The sequence below is a fragment of the Tubulanus polymorphus genome, chromosome 2 (genome assembly GCF_964204645.1).
Source record: "Tubulanus polymorphus chromosome 2, tnTubPoly1.2, whole genome shotgun sequence".
NCBI classification, from domain to species: domain Eukaryota; kingdom Metazoa; phylum Nemertea; class Palaeonemertea; order Tubulaniformes; family Tubulanidae; genus Tubulanus; species Tubulanus polymorphus.
The window spans coordinates 12,097,212-12,113,893 of record NC_134026.1 but is presented as its reverse complement, the minus strand read 5'-3'; the positions used below and the strand labels follow the sequence as shown (position 1 = coordinate 12,113,893).

General features: G+C 35.4%; 1 protein-coding gene across 1 annotated transcript in view; it reads right to left on the bottom strand.

Moving 5' to 3' along the window:
• Positions 1-3,943: 3,943 nt before the first annotated feature.
• LOC141900327 (small ribosomal subunit protein bS18m-like) overlaps positions 3,944-16,682 on the bottom strand; it is a 37,958-nt gene continuing 25,219 nt past the window's right edge. Inside the window, exon 5 of the mRNA XM_074787161.1 lies at positions 3,944-4,212. Coding sequence (XP_074643262.1) covers positions 4,133-4,212 — 80 coding nt within the window. The 3' untranslated portion in view covers positions 3,944-4,132. The remainder of the gene's footprint in view (positions 4,213-16,682) is intronic.

Here is a 16,682-nt window from a genome sequence, read left to right as displayed (position 1 = left end):
GTGTCATCCATCCGATTTGAGAAACGGCATTTTCCTGAACCTTGCGCAGTTTTTAAGGATGAATTTTCCATATTGAATATGAAAATTGTCCCCAACCACCGAATCTACGAAAGAATTCACACAAATCGACCATGAAATTGCAAATCTTAGAAAAAAACCCGCAAGTAGAACTTTACACGATACCGCAGGTTCATGTTAACACCTGCTGATTTCTACAGCTTAGTCAGTCTCTAAAACTGATATTTTTGCGTTCAGGTTTTTATGAAAACCTCCTGTAAAATTCAATTTCAATTCGGAAACGCAGAATTTTCCAATAATGCAGAATATCTTGATTTTTACTATAAATAGTAACCCAGTCTTCCGGAAGGGATACCTGGTTTCGGACAGAAAACCAGACGCATGAATTCATTACCGGTACCCGGTAGCAGTAGCAGTGTGTGAAAATTAGTTACCACTGCCACTATTTACTGCCCATCTCTATATACTATACAATTCAACTCAATTTAATACACTGAAATGCCTTTATTCTTGATATTATCAGACAACACGAACAATTGTCTTGCTTACAACCACTCCGATATGAAATTATTAACCAAACAAATTTACATAATACCTTACATGTCACTAAATCCATAGAACTATAAGCAAACGTGAAGACCGCCTCCTCAAAAATCCGCTAGTTATATTGGGTTTTGTTCAGCACCCTCAACGGTGGTGATAAACAATTGATGTTGTAGACTGGTTGCCAGTCTTTCTTAATTTAACGTTTTTTATTGATTTATGTCTTAATACCAAATCTTGAAAAACGGTAATGCTCGATGTTCGCAGAGATTAATATAATCAAAAATATTTCCCAGAACCTATTGTTTATCTCCACTGGTGAGGACGCTGATCAATTTCGAACGTAGCAAAGGCAAATGTATAGTGATAATGAATGGTGAGTTGGCCTTCCTTTTCGCTTATATTTCTATACTAAACCTAATACTAAACTTACTGCAAGTACAAGAATGGTAAATGTTTTGGCGTTTGCCTAGCTGTCTAGAAAAGTGAATAATATGTTATTGATATTTAAGGTTATAAAATGGTTAAGTTTTTTCTAAACTCTGTTCTTTGTGATTTTCATTACATAATCAATCTAGTCTGAATACCAGATGTTTTATGTTATGGTCCCCACAAATTCCGATGCCAAACTATCAAATAGAGGTTAACTCCAGCTTTTGCAGTATACTCATAGATTCTGGTTTATCATTGAAGCTATTTTGTCAAATAAACTAAATGATAACATTATTGACTTTGAAAACATGTTTTATATTTACCTTTTGATGATTTTAGTATAAGGAGCCAGAGAATTGATTTGTTTCATTTGAATTAATTGTCACAATCAGGATTCAAAATACGGTCTTAATCGATGAAACAAAAAAATTCAATATGTCTACCCTAAATTATAGGGCCCGTGAAATAGGGCAACTGGCAGCCAGTCAACAATCATATAATGATATAAAATGATATTGCTTGTAAATGCTGGGATTCAATCCTTACTCAGCGAATCAATTGGTCAATCACGATTGGTTCCATGCCAAGTCTGATACTGGGTATCCTAGCAGAAAAATCCAGTTACTATTTATAGTAATATTTAGGAAATTCCACGTTTTTGTGAAATGACAACAAAAGCTTTTCATCTGTAAACCATGTCATCTAAATAGTAATTAGTTAGTAATACATAGTCATTTGAATAGTAATAGGCTCAGCCTTGGGCTGGCCTAAAAATGGCATGTCTTCCTTGTCCAGCTCGCTTGATGATAAAAGTATTGCTTTCCCATAATTACATCAGAAGCAATGAAATTCTCCAAATAAGCAATCAGAGCGCATATTTTCCATAATCATGTCATAAGTACATGCATAAAGATTTTTTCGAAATTTTAAGTATTTTTTCTGCAAAACAAGAGCCCCAAGGGGCACAATGGCCAGCCTGTCAGATTTGCTTTTTATAAATGATGTAATCTGTGGGTTATATTTATCAATATACACTCCCTGCTCAATATCATTTACATAGTAAAATCGAGTGTTAACACAGACAACAGGAACGAATGCAATATAGAAATACTAAGTTATTGTATTGTGCAACGCCCCCTGGTGGCCATAAAAAAAACCAATGAGCTTGAAACTCACCTCGATCATAGAACATGTCATGAGCTACAACTTTCCAATTGATTATAGTAGCAAAATATGCTTAAGTATCAATTATGATGTGGAAAAACTTTTTTTCCACCTACGAATGAGTACTGATGACCCCAAGATGGCCGCCAAGTGCGTCATAATTGCCTGGTCAAAAATACCCTCTCGGATATAAAAGATCCCTTTCCAAAGAATAACCATTACAAATTGCAATGAAACATGGCGCAATATAGCAGAATTCAGGCCATAATTGACATTTTTGGGAACAAAAAAGGTCACAGTACGGCCATCTTGAGTCCGATCGACTCAATTTTTCACATGCCGATGGGCCCTTGGGGGATACAAATATATACGAATGATCAAGGTTATTGATAAAAGTGTCTTCAAAATTTCCCTCGAAAACTTCAAAAATGTGTAAAAAGTGCTGATTTTGGCGAACAACAATGGCTGCCAGTCGGCCATCTTGAATCTGACAGGGCCAGTTTTTGGCCTGAAGATGTGTCTAGGGTAGATACACGTATACAACAAATATCAAGACATTACCTTGAAGCGTCTTCAAAACTTTGGAACTCTCACGAACTATCTAGATGGTTATCTCTCGACCTCAATAGCTTCAAGACCCATCTCAAAACAACTTTGATCCATGCAGCATACCATCAACTCTCGGAAAGCGAATTGTATTTAACATTTTTTGGCAGAATAAAATTTGATTGAATTTGCAATTCGGGCACATGGCTAATTAGCATATCAAGGTCATACACCCGATTTGGTACGAAAGTGCAATCACAGCGCCGACGGGGACAGAGCCGTGTCAGAGATCGGCGGAGTGAAAATTGAGGTGGACAACCACGAAGAAGTAGGCTATTGCGCTACTTGAATCACGAAAACTCCTGGCGCGGCCCCGACGCTTTTCGTTGATTAAGTAATACAATTATCATGCAATGGGTTTTCACAATCTACCGCTGGTATTTACCGGATTTCAATATCACTCCAAAATTCAAAGAAACCTCGAAATATCGAACCGGAACACTTCCGGTACTGTAGATATCCGCGGCTGCCCAACCGGGAAACTTATTTGTTTCAATAGATATTGATAGGATCCATCATCTTCACCCGTCAAGGGATTCGAACCCACTAAGCTAAAGCCATGCCAGAATCGGGTCGGGCCAATCACAGCGCTTGTAACAAACCACATTAGGCTTCTGTGAAATTTCCCAGTAAATGGGCCAATCAGCGAACACGTAGCGAACGCGGAAGTATTGTCGCGTGTTGATACATGACGTCATGCGCAAAAGCGCCAGTAATGAAATCGCGATAATTCACGTGAACAGCTGCTGATATTTTCAGATAAACCAATCACAGGGAAGACACAACTTCCTGATTGGCTGATAAAAATTGAAATTTTCCCGATTTAACTTTCGTGAAAAATGCAGAAAACATTTTTTATGAGACCCTATTTCAAAATTCTGCTCGCTACGATTCCGAGAATGGATTACGCTTAAATACGTGATTTGTTCGAATATGCCCTCACTTGGCAAGCAAAAGAGCCTTTTGTGTGGAAACCATGTCATTTAAATTCGCTCCATTTGTATAGTAATAGGCTCAGCCTACGACTGGCCTAATAATGCTTTTCCCGTTCAAAGATTTGTCTCAGCTCCACATGAATCTTGCTACATGACAAAAAACAATCCCGTAGGTGTAACCGCTAAATTTAACATACACCTTGGCAGACTGATAAAATACTGACAAATAAAACAAAGAAACTATGTCAATATTGCATATAGTTGTAATTATGTATTATCATTAAAGCAATTTTCCACAAAAATGATTGACAAAAGGTCTGTGTTTTTGCCATTACCATAAACTAATAAACGTCTAGATTTGCCCAAAATCTGTCCATTAACTTTTGTACCTTGAATAGTTAGAAGAGTTTAGGATGTTCCCATAATCTATCCACTCACTTCTGCACTTTGAATGGGTTGAAGAGTTTAGGATCTTTAAGATAATCCGTTTCTTTCATCAAAAATGGCATCAAACCTAAAATTACATGAAACACACATGCTTAAATCAATTATAGCTACATCTACACTAGGTGATGAAACAGGTTTAACATTGACACTTTTTCAACTAGAGCTACACTTGCAATACCCCTCGGCTCATATTCATGAAAATACATAGGGATCATTTACTTTTTATGAAATGGTGAAGGTTAATATTCTTAACAAGAGTCCCTTAGGGGCACTATGACCATCTTTTCATAAAATGGCAAATGATGAATTTGGATTATAATTGTCAAAATACACTCCCAGCTCAAGAGTAAATACCTATAATTTACAAAGCACAATCGTGTTTTAATAAACAGCATACGCAGGGAGCTGGCAGAGGCAAATACCTCAGATAATTCCAATATTGAACTTAGATGGTGAAGGGCTCTCCTTGTGATGTCAAGAAACAAGGTCAAGCATCGGTTAGTAAAATGGGGAAAAATTTATTGAAATTGTGCACATTTTCTCTCATTACTTCCAAACGGCTTTGAGCTGATAGAAAAAATATTGCCATGTTAATTTCCACCCCTATTTCCCTCCTGATGACAAAATATCATCTGCGTATATCCAGTGGTTACAATTTGTGACACCACGAGCTAACAGGAAGTTATTCTAGGAACCACTCTGTAAGGATCAACACACAATTGATCAGAACAATAATACAAAACAGCGGTTGGGCAATCCCAAAATCATTTTCATTGCAGGAATATCCACCCAAGGTGTTTGGTCAAAGAACAATAGTATCATCTTTTTACATGAAAAAAAATATCCAGGAAGAAAGACACTCTAAATATTTGGATGGATATATGAAAGCTGTGGGTACTGGAGTGTGTAATGGGTAGTGTAGTGTGGTGTGATCTGTGTGCATTTGTGGCCAGCACACAGATCACATTGTTCATTGGGGTTTGGTCCAGGACTCGCGAGATTTTCAACAACACAGAAGTAACGTGTAATAAATGATGACTTGAATTGCATGACTACCTACCACCCCTCATTATTGTTGGAAAACTAAATGTTCGGTACTGACTAAAAATTAGTAATAAAATTTTAGAAATGGCCAGAATTTTAGAATCTTAGGTTCTATCTCATTTTTATTTTACAATTGCGATTGGTATAATTCTCTTTTAAACGGCCGTTAAGGCTTCATGTTTCGTCTGCAATTCACTGCAAATAGTTACGCAACTACGCACATTTCAGTGTTTTTGGCAGCTGTACACTCAATCGGCACCGTTCGTGACTAGCTTCACTGCGGAATTATCATTAATCAACATCGCCATATCACATCATCAACTTATATTGTGCCTTAAAACCCTAACAGCCGAAATAATTGAAATGCACACACGATTTCTATCATTGAAAATTGAGAGAGTGGCCATGTTTGTGTTCTGCTGCTTCGCGTAAATCCCGCGGGGTGGCGCCACCGCGCGGAGTGGGGCCGATACGTCCAGGGAGAAACACACTAGATAATTGGAAGGGTGTAACAAAGCAGTTGGTAGCTAGGGGTCTGATTGGTAGTAGTGTGATCGATGTGCCTTATTGGCCAACACACAGATCACAACGATCATTGTCAGTCAATTCGACAGGTGATATTTTGCCTATGCGACTTAGAAAATCCAAGAAAAGTGTGACTTATGGACTGTGTCTATGATAATCTCCTGTGGAAAAGTAAATAGAGAAAACAAGAAATGAATTATATGTAAATTGACCTTTTATTAAAAGTTTGTCTTATCGATAATAGAAAACGTATACAAAAATATATAAAACATAAAACTTAAATGTTATTACATGTAGTAATGAGATAGATTTATAACATTATTCAGTAGAATGTTTGTATTGATACCTTAGAGGTATTAAAAGACACGCACATGATGAAAAAGAATGATAATACTGAATGAAAAAGAAATACACATGGCAGGAATTTTTGTCACACTGTTGTCATTTTGATTAATCATAACTATAATACTGAATGAAAAAGAATTACACATGGCAGGAATATCTGACACACTGTCATGTACATTGATATAAGTTTTGATTAATTATATATTAATACTTGATGAAAAAGAATTACACATGGCAGGATTATTTGTCACACTGTTATGTACATTGATGTCATTGTGATTAATCACAACTATAATACTGAATGAAAAAGAAATACAAATGGCAGGAATATCTGACATACTTCTATATACATTGATGTTAGTGTTGATTAATTATATATCAATACTTAATGAAAAAGAATTACACACAGCGCAATATTTATCACACTTTTATTTACATGAATGAAGGTTTACAAATATTGAAATTATCATACAAAAATAATAAAATGTTATGCATTTACTATGATTGAAATAGTCATCACAATTTGTGGAAATGGTGCATTTATGTGATAGAAAATTGGATTTAAATTATAAATAGTCGATTAAAAATAAAGTGAGCACATTCAACTTGGTTGTTGTTGATTGTTAAATTGTTATTATGTATTATTCTCATAATAATACAGTCAACCTCGGTAAATCCGTATCACAAGGGTCTGAGCTTTTTAGTACGGATTAAGTGATATACAGATAACAGATAATTCATAATTGATGTGAATTAACAATTACATATATAAACGATGATTTAAGTGGCTAATGATTTAATAGCAGCTTTAGTTATCTCTCAAACCGTGGACATACTCAGTAGAACCACATTCTAACGATCCGTCTGGGGGAATAAATATTTCCCACTGATTACACTAACCTCATTAGATTACAAATGTTTATACTTTTTTCACTTCAAGTGTATGTTCCCGACAGCTGACAGCTAATACGGATTACACATAAGGATTTACGTATGAATTGGGCAAAGGGACCATGCATTTGTCTACGGAATAAGTGAAAATACGGATTATGGAGTACGAATTAGACACAGAATTTTAAAGGGAATAACGTTACTGAAAAACAGGACCAATTTATTTATACGGAATAAGCACTTATACGGTTTAACCGGAGGCGGATTAAGCGAGGTTGACTGTATTGAAGTGCTTGTTTGTATGGACGGAAGCCCTTAGCATTGATATCGAGATTTGAAATGATTAATTCAGATAAGGAAGTGAGTCTTGAAAGGGCAACATTTGAAATAATTAATCCAGATAAGGAAGTGAGTCTTGAAAGGGCAACATAAGACATTCCAGGGACAAAAATTTTATCGCCCAAATTAATGACAGCTTTCGTTAATGTTGCTCCCTGCATTTTATGAATAGTGGAAGCAAAGCAAAGCTGCAATGGAAACTGAGAACGATAGAAACGAGTCTGGTCTTTTGCGAAAAACTGTGCTATAACAGGGTAAATAGGTACTTGCTGGTTGCTGGTATTACTTTGCATGTGATGGAACTTAATGTCAATGTTGTGTGGATGAGATTGTCCTGGAAGGAAATTGATGGAAGTAACTATTCCTCTTGCTCCATTAACTAAACCTAATGAAACATCAATGTTGCGAATTAATATGATTTCTACCCCTACTGCAATATGTAATACAGTTGGTAAGCCAGCACATTGCCTAGGGTCTTTTGAAATGAGATTTTTGGTGCATGTTGCATATATCCGTTAGAAAGTGATGTAATAGTGTCAACTGCAGTAATCACTATTATGTTAGGAAATAGTTTCAATTTATCCATATTATAGACATGGCATTGTTCAATAGTCGGAAACAAACGAATTGCATCATTGAAATTAGTTAATTTACAAGTAGGTTGGTTGTTTTCTAATTGTGAGGTAAGCATCAAGAGATCGTCATCTGTGTGACAACCTGTCCTGAAACGATTACATAGTTCAGCGTATGATTTTTGTCTGACGTTCATTGTAAGATGATGTGTTTGAAACATAACTGTCCAGAGATTAACTGGTGATGGCAGATTAGTGTGTGCAAATATAAATTGCCCCATAACAGGTTTCAGTTGAATGAAGTCTCCAAAGGTAATAATTGAAATGCCTCCAAAGTAACTTGAAAGTGTACATTGAGTATTCCTTAGTTCACACAGTCGTTTATGTATAAAGATCAAAGTTTTGTTTGAAACCATGCTAATTTCATCAGTGATCTAGTATTTGACATACTTCCATTGATCACGCATGACCATAAGGGCTTCATTACTTAGAGGCTTATATGTCAGAGAAGAGCTGTCGGGAATCGATAATAGTTCGTTGGTTTTCAATGTTAGAATTATATTCATAATGTATAGGTACAACCGTACAAACTCATGGTAGTATGAACTTACCCTCTAGCCTGTTATTCAATTGACAATAGTTTTCATATCATTGGTTATTCAAAGTTTTCAGGATTAAATTATTCGAATTCAGTAGTGTATGTCAATTTTTAACTGTACAATTCATAGCTTGGCTTATAAAAGTCTGACTATTCTGAAATAAATCAGTTCTACATATATCAACGACCAGAGTTGACTTCTGTCAGTCTGTCTTCACCGCCACCTAAGGAAGAGGGATACAGTCAGCCACCACATGAGCCATGCTCAACAGGCAATCTTAATGCCCTGTGTATTGTTGTTCCGCTGATGCTAAATGCTGGAATGCCTGTAGGGGCAGTTACTACACAGAATTGGTATTCAGTGCAGTTTTGATAAGATGTGAAGCTATGATATGAAGCAAGTGAGTCTTACCAGAGCCTACGCCCCCAGATATATGAAGATATAATGTTTCACATGTGGAAGGTTGACCTAAGTTATGCATTGCAACAGTTGATGTGTGTTGTCGGATCATGTTAAATACAAGTAGCTGATCATTATTCAATCTATTGATGATACAGTTGACGTCATGTTGTAAGTGTGGCTGTGGAAATTCATACATGTCTTTGGTAACATTATCAGATCAGTACTATCGGTATTATCTATGCAAAATAAGTTAGGATCTACAGGTATGTCACTGGAATCTATTAATGTCTCCTGAGTGTTTGGGGCAACAACAGCATTAATGGAATTTAGATCATTGCTTGTTATGGGCTCACCTGAGTAAGGAGCTTTTGTAGTTACACAAAAAAGTGATTGTGGTGGGGAATCTGCATTTTTTGTGTTTTGCTTGAAAAGTTGCTAAAGCTAAACCATGTGATGTGAGTTCATTTTCATCTCTGAAGGGCAAGTGAAGTAGCAGGATATGATAGAAATATTCATCGCCATCTGTAGGCCATTTTGGTGGCAGTTTGAGGCAGGCAGATTTGGAACGTTTGTTTATGAACCCTTGATTTTTTTGGAGTGGAATGAGATTGTTCATAGACTTAGATTTACCGTAAAAACCGGTGTATACTTGAGAGTTTCAAAATCAACTAAAGGGTTTTCCATGATCTGAGTTAAAATAGTGTTATTATCAACCAGTGTAGAATGTGAAACCTTTGGATTACTGTGGTGTCCAGACTGGACATTTGTGTCTACAGTTGGCACAAATTTTGTGGTGTTTTGGAAGGTGTTTTATCATGGTGTTGCTGATTAACTATGGCATGCTGAACATTTTGTGATTGTTTTTTTAAAATAACAATGTATTCAATCTGTGTATGATGAAGTGATTTCCATGATAAACTAATCGAATTATCATTAATTGTAATACAATTGTTATTAGGTGATTTCGTTGTGACAAAATAATGACCGCCAGTTAACGAAAAGCCAATGTGATATACAATTGTTGTTAAATTGTACAATGCGGTTAAATTTTCACAATAAATGGGGAGCTGTGCTGGTAATGTGGATATAATGGAAATAATGGTACGATTAATGTGTTGTGGAATGACTGGAAAATTGCAGTGTCAGGCAGATTCAAAAAGGAAAGTTGTTTTTCAGCATGTGTTGTAAAGCATTGCTCACAGGTATACGTAACACTTTTGTTTTGTAGTAAGGCATCAAGTAATTCATTTAATGATGATGAGCTAGGTAATTCAATTATTGGTTGCATTTCTGAAGTAACTGAAGTATGGTGACAGTTTAAGCATTTCAACTTGGATTGACATTGAAATGCAAATGCCGCAATGGCACTTTCATGGTGAAACTGAATTTCCAATGTTTCAAATGTGGTAATCAAATATTAATGCGAATCATTCTGATGTCCAGGAATAAACCTCTGGCTGAAATTTTCATGAAAGCAGAACAAGAAATTGTTTGAAAGTGTGATCAAAGTATGTGGATCATTTGTTTGGTGTAATTTTGAAAGAAGTGTCAATGGTTTGGAGATTGCCGTAGTTTTGCAACAATGGTCTAATTGTTGGCCAAGGCCACTGTGGCGAAGTACTTGAAAGCATTACATTGTGGAAACATCGGTTGTCTACATTTGGCAATCCTAGTAGGATAACATCATCATTAGAATCCTATAAAAGAAATGATAGGCAAATTCATAAGGTAGCAGTCAGTACCTTGCACAACTTAATTCGTTGGATTGATGAAATTACATATTCAAAAGTAATCAATTCAAATGAAATTACCTTACTTTAATTAATCAAAAAAGACTTTGTTAATTAGTACCCAAGAGGACTACCGATATGAAATAAGTTAAAACCCACTACTTACAAGACATTTAAAAACAGATATGAAAACCAAAAATCCAAAGACACATGTGTTGGTTTTAACATAGAAATCATTAAAATTCTAAAAACATAATTATATATACAAGGGATGACAGTTAGTTGCGTAAAATTATGAGTGAGTAGATAATTTAGAATTTGTGAGGTATGAAGTTTTGTACTAAGTGAATTTTGAGGAGAAACACCATCGTTCACATAAGTACTAATTGTAGTGACAAGTTATAAATCAAAGTAAAATTGGTGACCAATATTGCAAACACATGGCTGCCAACCAGTGAAAAGTCCTATCAGTAAAAAATTGTACTTTTTTCAGTAACATCTCATTGAAATATGAACGAAAATGTTCAATTAATCAGTAATCAACAGTAACAACCTCAGTAACATCTTTCATATTTCTGTTCAAATTAATCAGGAATGAACAGTAAGACCCTCAGTAACATCTTTCATATTTCTGTTCAAATTAATCAGTAATCAACAGTAAGACCCTCAGAGTAACATCTTTCATATTCTGTTCAAATCAATCAGTAATCAACAGTAAGACCTTCAGAGTAACATCTTTTATATTTCTGTATGCATCAAACAAATCAAATCAGTATTTCTCGTTATAAAATAGTAACAAATACTGAAAATCAGTAACGGTTGCCAGCTCTGCAAACATGATTAGCTACACCACTAGCTGGTATCCTTTTACGTTCTGAAACTTCATATTTGAAACTAGTTTCTCCAAAGGTTACTTTTTCACCATTAAAATCTTATGTTCTTCCTCACAATTCATTTATTTCTAAGTAAATAACTCCATGCTTAGCATTATCTATTGACAAATAATTTGTCATCCTATGTATATTATTGCACCTAATGAGAATCTAGATTGAAATTGAAATGTATCATCATTAAATTCTAAATTAGTAATTTATGAATTTCTTGTAAATAGTGGGTTTAATCTTATATATTTTTTCCACGACTGATTGTTGTTATATTACTATATTAATATCATAATATTTGAAGTATTGCTACTGATGTTTTGAAAAAATCATTAAAGTTCCCTTTACTTTGAGTCAAGCAAGTGTACATCTAGTGGCTTACCATACCGAATATTTACTGTTCTGTAAGGAATAACTAATTGTGTGAAAGACGTTGCGTTCAAACACCGGGTTTTGGAATTTTGAAACAAATGGAATTAATGCTAATATGAGTTAGGTTCGAAATTTTCAATGTGAAATAAGAACCACAATTTTCGTCTGTTTGTTCATTTTCAATGCACTGTCAGACATTCAAGCTTTAGGGGATTTTATAAATTCAACTCACTCTTTTCCTTTTTACGACATCATCTATGAAGTTTGTTCTTTGGATTTTTGCTTATTCTTGTATTTGTAAATAGCTTAAATATGAGGTAATTTCCAAATATGAAGTTGTGTGAAATATAACATCAGCCATGCTGCTGTTTAGTAGTGTGGTGATCAGCATTAAGAATTATCCTGTTGATCAATGGAATTCGTATTTTTTGCATGGACTTATTTGTGAAAAATAATTAATGTTTGGATATACCAACTCTTACAGTTTTCAGTTCACTCATAGATGGTGGCATTAAAAGGATTTTTTAAGGAGTGAGTAGAATTCATGAATTTGCCAGTCAAAATGAAGCTACTGACAGTTCATCGAAAATGAATTAGCACTGCTACCTTAAAGCACTAGAATACCAGTTACTCTGTAGTTGATATAAGTTCCAACCTCCTTATATAAGGAGATTGAAAGATCTTTATTTTGTGGGGATTGTAGTTTTGCTTGTTGGTCTGTTAGAGGTAATGTAACCGGCTGGTTGTTGTATCGGCAGGCTGGCTGGGGAACTAGCATTTACACCAGCGGTACAGGATTCCATCCATCAGGAACAACAAGGCAGTTAAACCGTATACCATATTTTCCGGCCAATAAGCCGATTTTCTAGCCTCAGATTTTTACCCAAAATATCGTGATCGGCTTATTGGGCGGATACGATCTGACATAAAAAATCACTTTCCGATCTATGCCACTCTAATGCTCTCAATGATCGTCAAAATCAAGAAAAGTGGTCGATATTTATTTGAGGTCATTATTTACTACCAATTATAATCTATTTTGAACTATTTTATTTTTACTTTGATTGTTCCATCACCGCACAGCGGCAATGGTATACATTTATATAACGCGCGAGTTCATGGTACTACCACGTGTCAGTTCATACATTAGTATATATGCAAATCAGCAGTGAGCCGCGTACTGCGTGTATGGCTGTGTGTATAGTAATCAGCTGAGTGAGTCTATATATACCACAGTCACTCGGCGATGATAGTATACACCGCACTCTCACACATCAGCGGGCGCTACTGTCAGCCTCTTAAATCGTCAATTAAGACGAACTAATTGACAAATCAGTGAATTAAAATCTCTGATGAAGGGCCTCGGCTTATTGGGCGAAGCTTTATGAAATCCATGTATTTTAGGCTAAAAAACTGCCCTCGGCTTATTGGCCGAGTCGGCTTATTGGCCGGAAAATACGGTATGTACAATCTTTATTGCATCCCGGAATGAGAATGATTATCATAACTTTACATAGTCTTTATATACAGAATCATGAGTATGATGTGAGAACTGTGTGTCAGACAAGTTGTAGACATCGGCACAGGGGTTTGGCGATGGGCTTGGATTTTACTTCCGGGTTGTTGATAATCTCGCGAGAATGGCGCTAAATATGAACTGCGAATAAATTCAAAATATCACGGAAATACCTTGTGTTTATGTTGTTTATTTATCCGCTATAAAGTTTCGATAAACAATTGGTCGTTAAGAATCATTATCAGACGGTCGTCTCGCTACTATATAAAATAACAAGGGATGAAACGCAGTTCAATTCGTGCCAGCCAGAAAGTTGGGACAGTCACGTGACAGTTGCGCTTCTTATTTGACTGAACGCGAACCCGAAGCATCTAAGATGGAAACTATGATACGAAAAATATTTGAGAATAACTTACATTCAAATGCATTTTTTGTCTATTATATATTTGATCATAATTTATTTTTTATAAGTTATTAATTTCATATGAATCATAATCTGACAATTGATGTCAGTCTGTGAATATGTTAACTTTTCATGTTAAAGTTTTAAATGTGATGACATCATCAGAATGTCACGTGATTGTCCCAACTTTCTGGCTGGCACAACTCTGAAGGCGTTTCATCCCTTGTTATTTTATATAGTAGCATGACGACCGTCTGATAATGATTCTTAACAACCAATCCTTTATCGGAACTATTTAGCGGATAAATAAACAATATAAACACAAGGTATTTCCGTGATATTTTGAATTTATTCGCAGTTCATATTTAGCACCATTCTCGCGAGATTATCAACAACCCGGAAGTAAAATCCAAGCCCATCGCCAAACCCCTGTGGACATCAGGACTCGCAAACTAACACCTAGTGACATGTTAGAGAGACCTTAATCAATTATTTTGAGCACTGACTAGAGCTAATTACTATGAAAACATAATGAGTAATGTCAAATGTTGATTACGATTATAGCACATATTGATACTATATTCATAAGTTATTTACATTATTAATATTAGTATTATTGTTAAGCATTTCCATGTATAAGAGATATGAGTATTATGAAATATTCCTTATGAAATGTTCCTTATGAAATTGTAGATATATATATGATTATGAAATATGTGACTTATATCAGGGTGACAGATGCCCCCTTGTCCTATTAAATTTGGTCCTCCAAATTTGCCGAAAACGAAAACGTAGATGCTGAAAGCTCATAAAAACTCCTTCCGCCACGAAAACATGAAAGTTTGAGTTTCACCGCGCGAAAATGTGCAAACGCTGGACAGTAACGGCCGGATTCTCAGTCATTCACAAAAGATCACATTTTGTCGTTATATACGTATGATGCGACGATACGTTAACCGCGATTATGAATGATCTGCAGAGGATCCCTGCATTCTGGTTGATTCTGCGACGAACAAAACTAGCGATGTGTTGTGTAGTTATAGCGTCCCGAAGTCCAGTTGGTGATAGCAAGTAGTACGCATTTCTCCGTTTCGAAGATCTCTCGATCACTGACTGGAAATAGCTTTGTGACGGAATTTTGTGATACAATGATAGTAACGTGCAACATCTGACATCAGAGCAATGTTCAGGCAATAACACAACACAAATACAGTTACCCTTGTCAACCAAAAGAAAAAAATGATCATCATCCAAAATAAGTGGTCAGGTGTTACTGAGATTATATATTTGTCCACATAAAAATTTAACCAATTCATCTTCATGTTTCAGTTATACTAACGAACAAAAATTATAAACCTATGAAAATGAAAATTGCAGATTCTTTCGTATGGTCGAAATAGTTTGTTGCGAAAAAAGTATAGATACGCACTGTATAGATACGTAAGTAGATGAATTTGACTAATTAACCTTAGACCTATTCTCTGAGAAGTTTACCGTATTCGAATACTTCTAGTACGAAATGAAACTAAAATTGATTTATGCTGATTGGAACTAGATGCCTAGAAAAATAAGAATTGTGAATCATACTATTTTAACTGGCGATAACTTTTTTGATCGTACGGTAGTATCTTATATCCAAAATTCCTATAATTTTCTATCATCTTCATCTGACCACTTATTCGAGACAAAGAAGCAACTATATTACCTTCGGCTGAAAAAAAGTTACCGTAATGCATTGTATCCACAGAAACAGCAGCAATGTTCACGTTCTGTACGGCCATCTCGTCACAGGTGTAGTTGAATACGATCTTCTTGTGAGGTCCACGTGCCAGTCACAATCAATAGTTTAACAGCTTCATCTGTACTGGTGCAGACCTGCCAACCTCACAATTTTTTTGTAGTAACACTATACAATTTTGATAGTAGTTTTCTTATTTCAGTCAGTAGCAGGGCAAAATCAAACATTCTAGTGATAGTAGCAAATCATTGATTCTCAGTAGCAGCCGAAACGACCAGATAATACCAAGAAAAACACAAAATAATGATAAAATTCTGTTTGTATTGATTAAAATTGATTGTTAAACTTTCCTTCACAAAGAAATATACACACATTAGATTTACGCATTATTGCTATCATTGCTATCAAAAAATACCTTTTTTTTTCATCACAAAGACTGTAATGCACATGGGCCATATTTGATTAATACTACATATACCACAAACTAACCAACTAATAAACTCTGATAAATGTACATACAAAAGTACAACTCCATTAACTTATCTACAAACACAACTGCAGAAAAATACACTATAGTAACTAGGGGTCCAGGGACATCATGCCCACTTGGGAAGTGGTTTGAAATGCTCAAGCAATTTCAATATTCAACGCCCCCTGGTGACCATATACAAAATCCAATGACCTTGAAACTCACCACTATCATAGAACATGTCATGAGCTTCAACTTTGTAATCGATTGTGGTCAGAAAATATGCATAGTTACCAATATAAATAGACAAATTGTATATTATTCAATATCTAACTCCCCCTGGTGGCAAGAAAAAAGAATTGGGTGATCCCAATTCCAAGTGAGGAGATGTATCCTATGACAGTGCTAATAATAATTAAGTATCAAGACTATTAGTTAAAACCTGTAGATATTTTCCTCAAAAAACCTTTTTCCACCTGCGAATGAGAACTGATGATACTAAGATGGCTGCCAATTATATATCAAGACAATCCATAAAAGCGTCTTCAAAACTTTCCAAAATAACTGGCTTCCGTCTCAGGACGGACGGACGAACGAAAAGTGAACGCAATAGCCCGCTGGGACTAAAGTCCCAAGTTGGCTAATAATAAACTCATGTAGATAACTACTTTCCTTGGTTCTTCTGAGAATTCAATGTCTAAAAACAGTTTA